The sequence below is a fragment of the Lepisosteus oculatus genome, chromosome 4, assembly GCF_040954835.1.
Source record: "Lepisosteus oculatus isolate fLepOcu1 chromosome 4, fLepOcu1.hap2, whole genome shotgun sequence".
NCBI classification, from domain to species: Eukaryota; Metazoa; Chordata; class Actinopteri; order Semionotiformes; family Lepisosteidae; genus Lepisosteus; species Lepisosteus oculatus.
In genome coordinates, this window is record NC_090699.1 from 46,391,112 (window position 1) to 46,403,311 (window position 12,200).

The 12,200-nt window shown below is 38.9% G+C and overlaps 1 protein-coding gene across 4 annotated transcripts in view; it reads left to right on the forward strand.

Moving 5' to 3' along the window:
* Positions 1-12,200, forward strand: part of bmpr1aa (bone morphogenetic protein receptor, type IAa) — a 76,910-nt gene that overhangs the window by 57,669 nt on the left and 7,041 nt on the right. For all 4 annotated transcript variants that reach the window (XM_015347786.2, XM_015347789.2, XM_015347788.2 and 1 more), the window contains 6 exons: positions 10,241-10,406; positions 10,555-10,657; positions 10,865-10,964; positions 11,132-11,228; positions 11,552-11,690; positions 11,864-12,056. In XM_015347786.2, coding sequence (XP_015203272.1) covers positions 10,241-10,406; positions 10,555-10,657; positions 10,865-10,964; positions 11,132-11,228; positions 11,552-11,690; positions 11,864-12,056 — 798 coding nt within the window. The remainder of the gene's footprint in view (positions 1-10,240; positions 10,407-10,554; positions 10,658-10,864; positions 10,965-11,131; positions 11,229-11,551; positions 11,691-11,863; positions 12,057-12,200) is intronic.

Here is a 12,200-nt window from a genome sequence, read left to right on the forward strand (position 1 = left end):
ATGAGAACTTTGTCTTTAGCTAAAGAAAAGCTGCAAGAGCTCATTTTCACTTGTTGCTTGTAACAGTTCTAAGTATTTCATATGCCTGCTTTTAGATTGTTCAGTAGTTTTGCAAGTTACTCTGAAGTTAATATTTTATTGCAAAACACAATGAACACAATGCAAAATGTAATGTTCAAAATCCATCCGAAATGTTGTATTTAAAATACCATGCAGGATTTACCTTTCCTTTAAATATTCAGTGGACTTTAACATAACATACCAGAAGAACGTGCATGCACGAATGGGTTTCAGAGGTTGGAGTAAATGCATCGCCCCAAGGCTAATATCGAGTGAGGTGCCATGAGAATAAAAACTGTGAACTTAAAATATTAAGTTCAGAAGATCTTGTTGGATCCTTCAAAGCAACTCCAATGATTTAAAACTTGTATGAAACACAAAATTAGTATTCTATTTTCGATGCCAAAATAGACACCTAATTTGGACTTAATAGTGAATTGGTATAGTCCCATTACAGTGCTTATCAATTCATCATACCATAAATTGCAAGAATGGTCTGCTAATAAAAGTGTCACATACTTTGGATGTAATTTAGCTCTCTAAACGTTGTTCACTTAAAAATACTGCAGGGCAGTTAGAGGCAGTATGAATAGTTATCTGTCAAATGCACACTCGCGTCTATCCTTCAATATTATCTTAATGTTATTCATGCATTCCAAAACTTGTCATTTTTGTTTACAGGATACATTTTAGAACGTATTCATGCTTAACTCCTACAGGTCGAGCATGTATCGAGCTGCTACAAGCAAACGCATGCACTGCCCCTTGCGTTCCAGAAACACTTGTATTGGGGAAGCCAGGATATACTCCTTAAAACCCAAGATGCCTGTAGCATCTCGTATCTTTATTTGTTTCAGGACTGGTCTGGTCATCTAAACGCGGCTTTTTGAAAAACGTAGATATATGCATTTGTTTTGCCATTTTGGGTAATAAACCAAAAATCTAGTGATAGATGGCTGTTAGAGTGTCTACTACAATGATAGCCAATTAGGATATGGCTACACATGTACTGCCCCACTGCATTTACATAATTTTCTTATTGGTCACAAAAGATACAGGGAGCCAATAGCAAATTACATATGATGAAAAAATCAATCATGTAGCGCAAACAAGGAATAAAAATCTTTAATTACTTTGGACTAATTGGGTAGGCCTAGGTTCAATCTGTGGCTACGCCCCTGGTTGATGCCATCAGATTTTTACAAAAGTATTATAAAATCAGGAATAGAAATGGGCAGCTATATCCAAAAGGGCCACTTTTCCACTTCAAGGTTTCATTTTGTGTTACACTTCTCCTCATGGTCTGGTAGGTTTTTTTATTTTTTGATAAATGTAATAAAAAAAATTCAAATGGCAATGTCACAAACATAAGATGTCAATTCCATTGTCTTTTAGATAAAAAAAATAAATTTCATGTATTAAAAATGTTTGTATTTCATTAGGTTGAAGAGACCTTTTCAGAAATAGGCTAAAACAAAATGGCTACTCTGTAGATAATGTGAGTAAAACAAATATTAATTTTGTGAACTCCGTACAATGTGAACTCCTTCAGATCTTTCACCTTACGTTGTTGACATCAGGGCTGACGGAGTTGATTATGCACAATTTTATCAACTATAATTGTAATATGCTATTAAAATCAGCTAAGAATCTTAGCTAAAATTGTTTAGCTTTTTTTACAACATTTATTTATTGTTGTGGATGAATAAAAACAGCAAAATAAGACTATTCCTGCTTTAATATTTTAGGCAAACATGGCTAAACGATCACTGACTTTAGAGGTGCACAGGAGAAGAAACAGAATACCAAAGAAAAAGAAGGGAGAGAATTGTCAACCAGACAGTAAGGCTCAAGAATTAGCAAAGGAGAGACAAAGATGGAGAAGAAGAGTATCTGAAGGAAAAATAAGGTAAATAGAGTTAAGTGAGGGAGAAAAGACAAAAAAAGAAAGGCATAGCAACACAGAGAGAGTCTAAAAAGGCAAGAAACTATTACAGTTAGCAAAACTTTGAAGAGAAACTACAACACACATGTGCTTAGTTCAGAAACAGTCTAAGAAGTACAGAAAGCTGGTTCAAAATTGCTGTGTCTTGTGCACTGTAACTGAAACAAAGCGAGAAGATGCTCCAGTTTGGGCCTACATGAAACCGCGAGAAGTATCCGTTAGTTGATACTTTTGCACTTTTGGTCTGGTGGTCCTAGCAAACAATATAAAAACAAGAAGAACTTTTATTTCCTGTCTGACATGTCTTTCAAACTGGGATTCAAAAGAGCATCATGGAACTTTTTTCCAACTTCACATGGTAAGGGGGCATCAGATGGAATTGGTGTAACAGTAAAGAGGACAGAAGATACTGAGGCCATGATATCACAGATGCAAGAATTTCCCACAAAGAAGTGTCTGCAAGCTTGCACAATGTCAAACTGTATCTCACTGAAGGAAAAGAGATTGAGACATTTGACAGGCTACTCTCACCAGGTCTGAAATCCTTGACATCTACAAGACAGACCCTTTTCATGTGAAAACCCTGGTGGATCTGAGTTACAGGCAGCTTTCATGCTATTTTTTCTTTGAGCTCTGAGGCACACCACTTAGATGCATAGGGACATTCACAGTGGAAACCACCATGAGCCCTTTGTCACAATTAACACAAGAAATGGAAGAAGAACCTAGGTCCGGTTCTGAATGCACATCAACAGAAATAACTGCTTATAACCTTGGATGTGGGGACTGGATAGCAGTGGTGTATGATGACCATTGGTGGCTGTGCAAAGTCCTTGCTGTGGATTCTGAACATCATGATGTGGGAGTAGAATTTTTACACCCCAATGGTCCAAGTGCCCATTTTCAACCAAGACATGACAAAGAAGACGTGTATATCTGTCCAGTTGGTGACATCTTGGTAAAAATGACAACAAAATGAAACGCAGCTCCCACTTGTATGAGCACAACAAGAGAATTTTTTCTCTTTACAAAATTTCTCCAGATGTTAAGGGGGCACATGTCAGTCGCCTACTTCCCAGTAAATAAAAAATAAACAACATATCACCTGACAATAAAGAATATTCAGATCTGTTCTGAAATTAAAATCTAGTTCTTGTTAAACCAAGTTCTGTTTGTGATGGTTTCTGTTTTGCTGGAAATTTGGGGGAGAACATGTCAGTCACCTGTGACCCAGTAAATAAAAGATAACCCTCATACTACCTGGTAATGAAGAAAATTCAGATGTATTCTGAAACTTAAATGGTTTGTTTTAGTTGGAAATGTTAATTTAGGCAAATTCAAACAATAACTTCCGTCAGAGGTCTTTTTTCAGTCTTTTTAAGAAAATGCCATTTACCACTGCAATATAACTTTTTTATGTAAAACTTTATAAATATTATGACAACATATTTGATAAAAAATTTACATTGTTAAATTTAAGGCCTTCATTCTCTTTAGAAGAAACTTTTTTTAAAATACTATGCTTTTTACGGTGTCTGAGTTGACAAAAATTCAGTGGTCAACAGCAAAAAAGGGATTTTTAGAAAACATTTTTCAAAACAGGAGGTTGTTCCTTTAGAAAGTCTGATAGCCAAGACCCTAGTCTGTCAAAACATGTAATAAAATTTTGCTTAAACCAGAAAATCTAAATTAAGAAAACATTTTTTGTCCCAGATCTCAAGAATGCCTGAAGTGCCTTTTCCTTACCTTTAGACTGGTGGAATATGGTTGGAATGTATTTGTACTTTACATTCTTGACTTTAAGGGTTGACGTATTGAAACTTCAAAGTGGATGGATGTTAATTGCTATGAGAGTTTCACAAGTGGATTGGAATTAAGTTGTTTTTTCACAGTTGGGATTAGGCATGGGCCATATCCAAAGAGGTTAATTTAACATCTCTAATCTTTTATCTGTTTTTTTTTTTGTGGTGGGAATAATGGAGTTCAAAGCATACTGTTCACATCATTAGAGGTTCACTTGATATCCTGCTGGATAAGAGACTGTTGTCCCCTTGTTTGTTTTTCAGGGTGTTACCATTGGGCACAGGACAGATTTTCCACAGGCCTTTCTGTTGCAGATAGCCTTTTTGATTACTTCCTCTGACAGACCCATGTTTCAGTTCCCCACCCTTTACTTCAAATACTTCACTGCTGAGAGTTTCTTTCTTCATCCTGCTACCACTTAGTCTGCTATCGTACCCTCTAGCAGTTCTGTTAAGACCTTGATGGAGCTTATAATGCTCTTAATGGAAGCCTATTTCATTTCTTAATTGATGATTTTGTGTTATGTGTACTTTCTCTTGAATGCGATCAATTGGGTTCAAACCAGTGGCGTAAGTTAGAGAGCTAAGTTGGTGGATGGAGCTATAGCTGAGGATCAGGATTTAAAAAACAAAGGTGCCTCCTCTGCCTACCTGATCAACAGGAGTGTTGTTAGCTCCTGCCCACAGTCCGTACTCGGAAGTACCTTCTTCCATGGGGAGCACTGCAACTCCTCCTGCTTCCTCCCAGTATGGTATTGGCACCCATGCCATCATGACCACCTGTCCTTCCATGCAGCCTGGGTTGACTGTGGACAGTTTATCCCAGTAAGCTGCTACTGTTGACAAAGTAAAAGGATTACATTTGTTGTGCTTGATACCATGAAAATCATATAAATGTTTTGGTCATAAAAGTTACCAAAATAATGTACTATAACAAATATAGTAAATGAAAGTTTTAAACAGCAACTCTTAATATCTTACACTCTGTTAATACAAAAAGATGAGTGCCTTTGCACATTTTAGCATTCATTTGTGCCTTTTGCTTTAACAAGGCAAAATTGAAATGACAGTGTGACCACATATCAAATCAGTAATAGAGTAATAGTTGTAGAACACTGCAGACATTTTGTTCGTGCTCTCATTCTAGTACATTCTAGTCTGTTTCTTAATCTGCTGGACAGGACCTTGGGCTTGAATTTAAAAGCCTTCAAAACACATGTCCTGTATAGAGATCAAAAAGGGACCTGATTTAGGGTAGTCAAGACAATCCAAGTGAAAACTGGAGAAAAGCATTTAACACAGAACAGTAGGCACTGTTTTACACAAAGGATTGTTGGAGTCAGAAACAAACTACCACAATATCACTAATAAGTGATATTGTTAAAGTTGGTACCATGGAGCTGTACTGCCATCTTTCAAGTTACAAATGGATGAAATCCATGAATTAGTTGCTATAAACCAAAAGGGATAGATGAGCACAATGACCTCTCATTTGTGAACTTTGTCTATTAAATGTTGCTGCTTCAATTGAAAGCCTTGAAATGTAGGCAATAAATCTGCTATTAAGATATATGCCCATCAGTTATCAGAAAGCCAATTAATCCCAGAAAGCGTTGTGGCAAACCATAGCCTAGTTAAGAAGGATAAGGCAATTTACAGAATTCAAACTCTAGGTTGGATGCCAGTCCATCGCCAGGTACGTTTTGTAAAATGGACAGTTTAGAGACCCTGATTAACCTGGCCAGCATGTCTGTTAAGAGGTGGTAGGAAACCCAACGTGGCAAAAACTCTTGTGAATTTGAGAAGAACATGTAAAATCAGGCGTGTCCCCTGTTGAAATTGATCCCAGGACCAAAGGGTGAACAGCCACCCCCCATTAGCTAGAAAGCCCGCACTCTTAGATTTTATGTTCACTTGGTCCAAATGCATTTGTTCCTGTTGCAGTGTTCAAGATGAAACTGCACAAATGAGGGTGATGTAATGGGCAACTCTTTGCCCATTATGAAGGAATGGACTCTTTAAGATGACCAGTGACCCTTCTCCCTGTTTCCACTCTTCCTGTTGTGCTCTGTGCATTTCAGCTTTAGTGTCTTTCATTTGTGCCTTGTGGCATTTCTCTGCAAGGTTTGCTGTAACACCTAGTGGAAGACAGGAATTTGTCAGTACATTAAGGAATTACTTTCTAATTTATAAAAATTATTACACATAGATCATCACTAATGGCATTTGGTTAAAAAAAGATACTGTTGAGTGCCTTTTCACCTGTCTTTTCCCACAATATGGATTAAATGTTAACATCTTATGTCATTAATGAAAACAGTTATGCGTTTCCATCCAGCCTGTACTCATTGGTTTGGGAAAAGAGTCCAGAATCAGGTCATGTTTAGGTGTCTAGACAAGGTACAAGCTGAATGCAAAAGCAGAATCAGAAGTGACTGTCTTTTCAGTGCAGGCTATGGTGGATGGAAGTGGGACATTCAGAGGTTGGTTTTAGTTCTGTAATAGATCTGTCCGACAGTGCTGGAGGTCACTGGGCCCTTCCTCCTGAGAGCCGTGCCAGGTTTTACATTTTCTGAAGCTGGAAAGTATAATGTATTAGATTGCTGTGCCGCACAGTCCTTCTTATACTTCTTCCTTATAGTTATTTTTCTAATTATTTGTACAAAGGTGGTTTCAAGACACCTTTAGATGACATAAATATAAAAAAACAAGCCTTAGCTTGGAATAGGATTGGGGGCAGGAATGTAGTCCCTGAAAAAAAAGTGAAGCATTGTCCTGCAGCCTAGACTTTAAAAGTGTAGGTTTGGTTGTGATTAGCCTTTTACAGACATGTCTCAACTCGAAGGAAGGCTCGCAGTGTTTCAGAGGAAGTGCTTGCAGCCGTGCACAACACATGGTGCATTGTGCTCTGCCTGCTGTGCTCCAGGCCTGTCTGCATAGCTGCCCTCAGAAGGAGAGGGAGGGAGAGATGGAGCGATCAGGTTACATTGGTTTAGGACTGGAGTGTTTTTTTTTCATTGCTCCTGGTAGGCCTGTAATTTAGAAGAAAAATAATAACAGCAATTGGTGACTTCAGAGGAATTTTTAAAGGTGGCACATACTTTGTAATGTCAAGATTGATGTGTGGACTGTTGACAGTAAAGCAAGATGATCCAGCTTTTAGTATGAGTTTAATTAAACTCCTCCCAGCCTATATATACAGTAAAGATTTTAGAAGTGCTGACTAACCCTAGCAAGGCTTTCACATTATCAGTCCACCCTTGCCGCAAAGCACTGTAATAAAATACAGTATCTAGTTTTTCATGTATTGGTGTAAGCAGCCCTGAAAATCTGAAATTGTACTTTTGTGCATTCTGAAGTCTGAGGTGGTAAGAAGGCAAAACAAAACCAAATGAAAATTGATCACTAGCTGCAGTTTTTCTAGCACATTTAAATTTCACACAAGGTATTAAGTTGTTCCATAGTACTTTTCTCTGCCCATATGGAATTGCAGGGATGCACTATCTGATTTTTTTTTCTGATTGACACTACTGATAAAAGTGAATGAACAAAGGGCAAGGAGGCAGCCAAACAATTTTTCTGCATCCACAACACTGATCTTCCAGGAGGCTCTTATCTGTGTGATCATCCTTAAGGCTAATATAAGGCCATGATGAACAGTATTCTGGAGGAATGAGGTGCAGCTAGTCCTTAAGTTTATATCAGCTGTAAACAAAACAGTAAGAAAATGTACTGAATAACTGAACCCAATATCTTTCTCTCATGTGTGGTGACATACAGAAAACTTTGATGGCTGTGACAGGGCTACTTAACATACAAGTCTTCCGCTCCACTTTGCTGCAGTGCTTTAATACAGTTGACACCTTAATTGTTGTCTTGATCAGAATAATTAAATTACTGAGCTAGCTGTGGCAGCGCAGATTATTGGATAAAAACCTTACCAGACAGAATAACTAAATAGCAAATAGTGTGGAAGGGTCAGTCTACTAGTTGAGTGCAACTATGATTCTAGACTGTTTGGAATGAGTGTGTTGTATGAAACCAAAAGCTAAGTAACGTTCAACAGCTCACCAGGATATTTTGAAGAAGAATAGTTTTGCATGAAAGGTTTACCAGTTATTACCTAGTTAGTTTGGTATGTGGAGAAAGAAGCAATGGCTTGTTTGATGTAGATGTGCGCAAGACCAACAGCTACAGTGCATTTCACTCATCTATGAACTGCAAAGGTTTTCTTATTGTTTGTATTGACTTTCTGTAGATAAATTTGCACTTTTAGAACATTCACTTTAAACCAATGCCACATTTTGTGCTCCATTGAAGAAAGATAGCACGTGAACTACTGACTGCTATTCTGTGCAGAATTGTCTTTTATTGTTCTATTGGTTCTTTTTGAATTTAACAAATGAATGTGTCTACTGTTATTTTAACCAAGAAGCTGACACCACACCTTTGCCATCATTTATCTTAGATTCCTTTCCATTCAATATTTGGTTGGGTGAGCTACATTACCAAGGTCTAGCCCCAGTCTTTGAGGCTGGCCTGCAATTTTTTATTCCCATTTGGCTCTTTATTAAGTGCCCTCAGTCATTTTATAGTGGAGGTTTAACTAGGGCAATTTACCACCTTTCCAGCTCTTCAGGAACAACTGCTTTGAAGAAGCCTCAAAAACTGTTGAGGAGTCATGTATTTATGGCAGAATTGGCTTTGTTTCAGTTACAGGGTTGAGCTGACCTGTAATTTCTTGAAGCCCAACTGTCTGAGATGCAGTGGTACATTTTTAAGGAGTTGGTTTCTGAGAGCCTTGGCAAATTTGGAGTATTTATTGGCTTGCTTTAATTCTGTTAGTCCTGTTTGAAGTGCCATTTGACAGGTGTCCGTGCTCCCAACCTATAGCAGCATGATGTTCACTGTCAAGTTTTTTTTACCAACTCCAGCAGTACTTTTTAAGCTATTTTTACAGCCTGGAATGCCGTTTTATGGCACAGTGCTCCCAGCCTGCTCAACTCAAAATGGCTGCCAACACTCCAAAGGAATCAGAGCAGCCATCTTTGGCCTGTCAAAATATTGCCATCACTAAACTGATTGCCTTCTGATTTCACACCACCAAGTAGTACTATGTAGACATCTTTAAATGTTGTTTTATTACTTGTAACTACAGAGTGTTATCGCCTGTAACTGAATTGTCCTCAGTTAACTTAAATTTTCTCTTCACACAGCATCTCCTTTTTTGATATTTCCCACTTAACTGCCACAATCGTTGTGATATTTCTTCAGGAGAAAACACAAATTTAATGAACCAGTCCTTTGATTTTTAAGAATGTTTGGTAGTAACTTGAGAATCTTGAGTGTTTGTTCATTTAAAATGTGGGATCTCACAAGCAGTGGAAGAGTCCCTTAAGGAGTCATTCTTTGTTGGATGCTGAGGGCAAATTACACATCGCTGCCCCTCAAACTTTCATACTGACTCTTTCATTTTTTAGAAAAACTTCATAACTACTTTATTGATCCCGGGAGGGAAATTGCAGTGCAAAAGCAGCTTAACACAGTCAACACAGCACAGTGTAACGAAATAATACAATACAGTCTGTGAGAAGTGCACTAAGAAGATTTACTCACAGTCCAGAGTGTACAAAGAACAAACCAGAACAGTACACAAAAAGTTGTATTGCACATTATAAATATTGCATAAGTCCCTGACATATTGCACAAAAACAGTTGTAAATGGGAAAAACCAGATGTAAGCAGAGAGTTTACTGTTTAGTCCAAAAACAGGTGAATGTCAATGTTGCCCCTGCCCAGACACAAAGTGGATGTGTTGTACAGTCTTATGCCAGAAGGTAAGAATGACCTTCTGTAGCACTCCCTGTCGCACTGTGGTTGGATCAGCCTATTGCTCAACATGCCCTTCATTCTCACAAGCATGTCATAGAGGGGATGGGAGATGTTGTTCATGATGGCCTCTATGTCCTCTTTGGACACCATTCTCCTCTCAGCCACCACCTCCAGGGGGTCCAGGTCAGACCCAGTGACAGAGCTTGCTCTTCTGACGAGTTTGTTCAGCCTGTTAGCATCCCCTGCTCTAATCCCAGAGCCCCAGCATACTACAGCGCAGAAAATGACACATCAACATCTTACTACATGCATTGAAGGACCTGAGCCTCCTCAAGAAGTAAAGTCGGCTCTGACCCTTCTTGTAGATGGCCTCGGTGTTTTTAGACCATTTTTCCAATTCCTAGTAAGATCCACCTGCTCTTCCTATTATGACACCGGGAATAGTTGTACGTTTTTTTTTTTTATTTTGCTCTGCTTGGGGCTTTTCACTGGCAAAAGGGAATTTACATTCGGGCTCTGACACTCTGTATGTGCCAGACTTATCTCTCAATGAGTGGTTTGTTTCAACATTAATTTCAGCACCGTTCTTGTTCCACTCTAGGCGGTCACAATCCTGACCATGTGCTCCATGGTACAGGAGCCAAGCCTGGCTCCAATCCCAAGAAGGCAGTGGACGGGTCGACGGTGTCTCCTGAGGATGCGGCACGTTTCCTGAGTTGCTACTGTTCAGGCCACTGTCCTGAGGATGCCAAGAACAACACCTGCGAGTGAGTCCTCAACCCAAACAGGACCGCGGGCCTCATGCACTGCTCTACTCACAGCTGACTGCCTTTCTGGGAGGTTTTATTAGCAGGTGTTAACTAATAAATCATTTTTTGGGCTTCTTTGTTGTAAGTGTTGGTGTTTGCATTGCAGGACAAATGGCCAGTGTTTTGCCATCATAGAGGAGGATGAGCACGGGGAGGCTATCCTGACCTCTGGCTGTATGAAGTATGAAGGCTCAGACTTCCAGTGCAAGGTAACGTACCTGTAGAAGATTAAACATATAAAGGTCTGATCTAGCATTTCAAAGCTAAAAACTGTACAAATCTTATTAGTTACTTTTAAGGAGAATGCTTCTTTTATCCTGGAACAGGTGTTTCACACTGTAATAACTAGAAAATGGCCTTGATGAAAATGTGAGTAATGCAGGAATTTAAAGTAGGGCTCTTCTTTTCCTTTCCAGGATTCCCCAAGAGCTCAGTCAAGACGTACTATTGAGTGCTGCCGGACTGACTTCTGCAATCGAGACCTGCAGCCAACATTGCCTCCTGTCATTGATAAAGGTGAAGAGCAGTGTTTCTTCAGACCATGTTTTGTCATAGCTCTTTCCAAAACACACTCATAAAAAGTCCTAATGTAAAATGTTACTTTGTATTAGCACCAAAGGTATTGCACAGGTAACATGAACCTGTTTGAATAAGAAAGCCCTGACCATTTTCTTATTACACAGGCCCCTTCTTTGGCAGCACACACTGGCTTGCCTTTTTAATTTCGGTGACGGTGTGCTGCTGTGCTCTTATTGCAATTACCATCATCTGCTACTACAGGTAAGATTCCTTGAATTGCACTCTTGAAGTTTAATTTAAGAAACACAATATGATAATTCTTCATGTTCATTTTTAAAAACAAACTTGAAATGAGATTTACTATTTGTATTTTGACAGTGATTTGATTTGTTTGTTCTTTCATTTGTTCTTTTCTTTTAAATAAGTGCTTCAGTCATACAACATGCATTTCTAATGAAATGTGAGAAATTGCCTGTTGTAAGGCTAGTGAACTTGAACTTAATCAGTAAAAAAGTTGTCCTTTCTATCAAACAACTTAGGACAGAAATGTAATTTTTTGCTGTTGGCTTGTGTTTGGCTATCAGGTACAAGTGGCAGACAGAGAGGCGGCGCTACAACAGAGACCTGGAGCAAGATGAAGCCTTTATTCCTGTTGGAGAGTCTCTCAAGGATCTGATTGACCAATCTCAGAGCTCTGGCAGTGGTTCAGGACTGCCACTGCTGGTAAGATTAATGTGTTTGTCAAGTTTGGTCAACCATGTTTAATGATAGTGTGATAGTGCTTAATTTTTTTAATGTTTTTTAAAACTGAAAAATAAATTCAAAAGAGAATGGAATTGTAAATTTTAATATGTATGGAAGCCAGTGGCTGAGACATGTTGTGGCACCCCTTGTAGGTGCAACGCACGATTGCCAAGCAGATCCAGATGTCACGTCAGATCGGAAAGGGGCGCTACGGGGAGGTGTGGCTGGGCCGCTGGCGGGGGGAGAAGGTAGCGGTCAAGGTGTTCTTCTCCAGAGAGGAGGCCAGCTGGTTCAGAGAGACCGAGATCTACCAGACTGTCCTCATGAGGCATGAAAACATTTTAGGTTGGTTAATTTATTTCCCTTTGATGCTTCTTCACAGTGGTAAATATTATTGGATACATGAGCTGGACAAAAAAAATCAGACTTGAAAGTAATAGCTGTGGAAGGAATGAACACTTAGGCAAATAACATTTTTATTTCTTTACA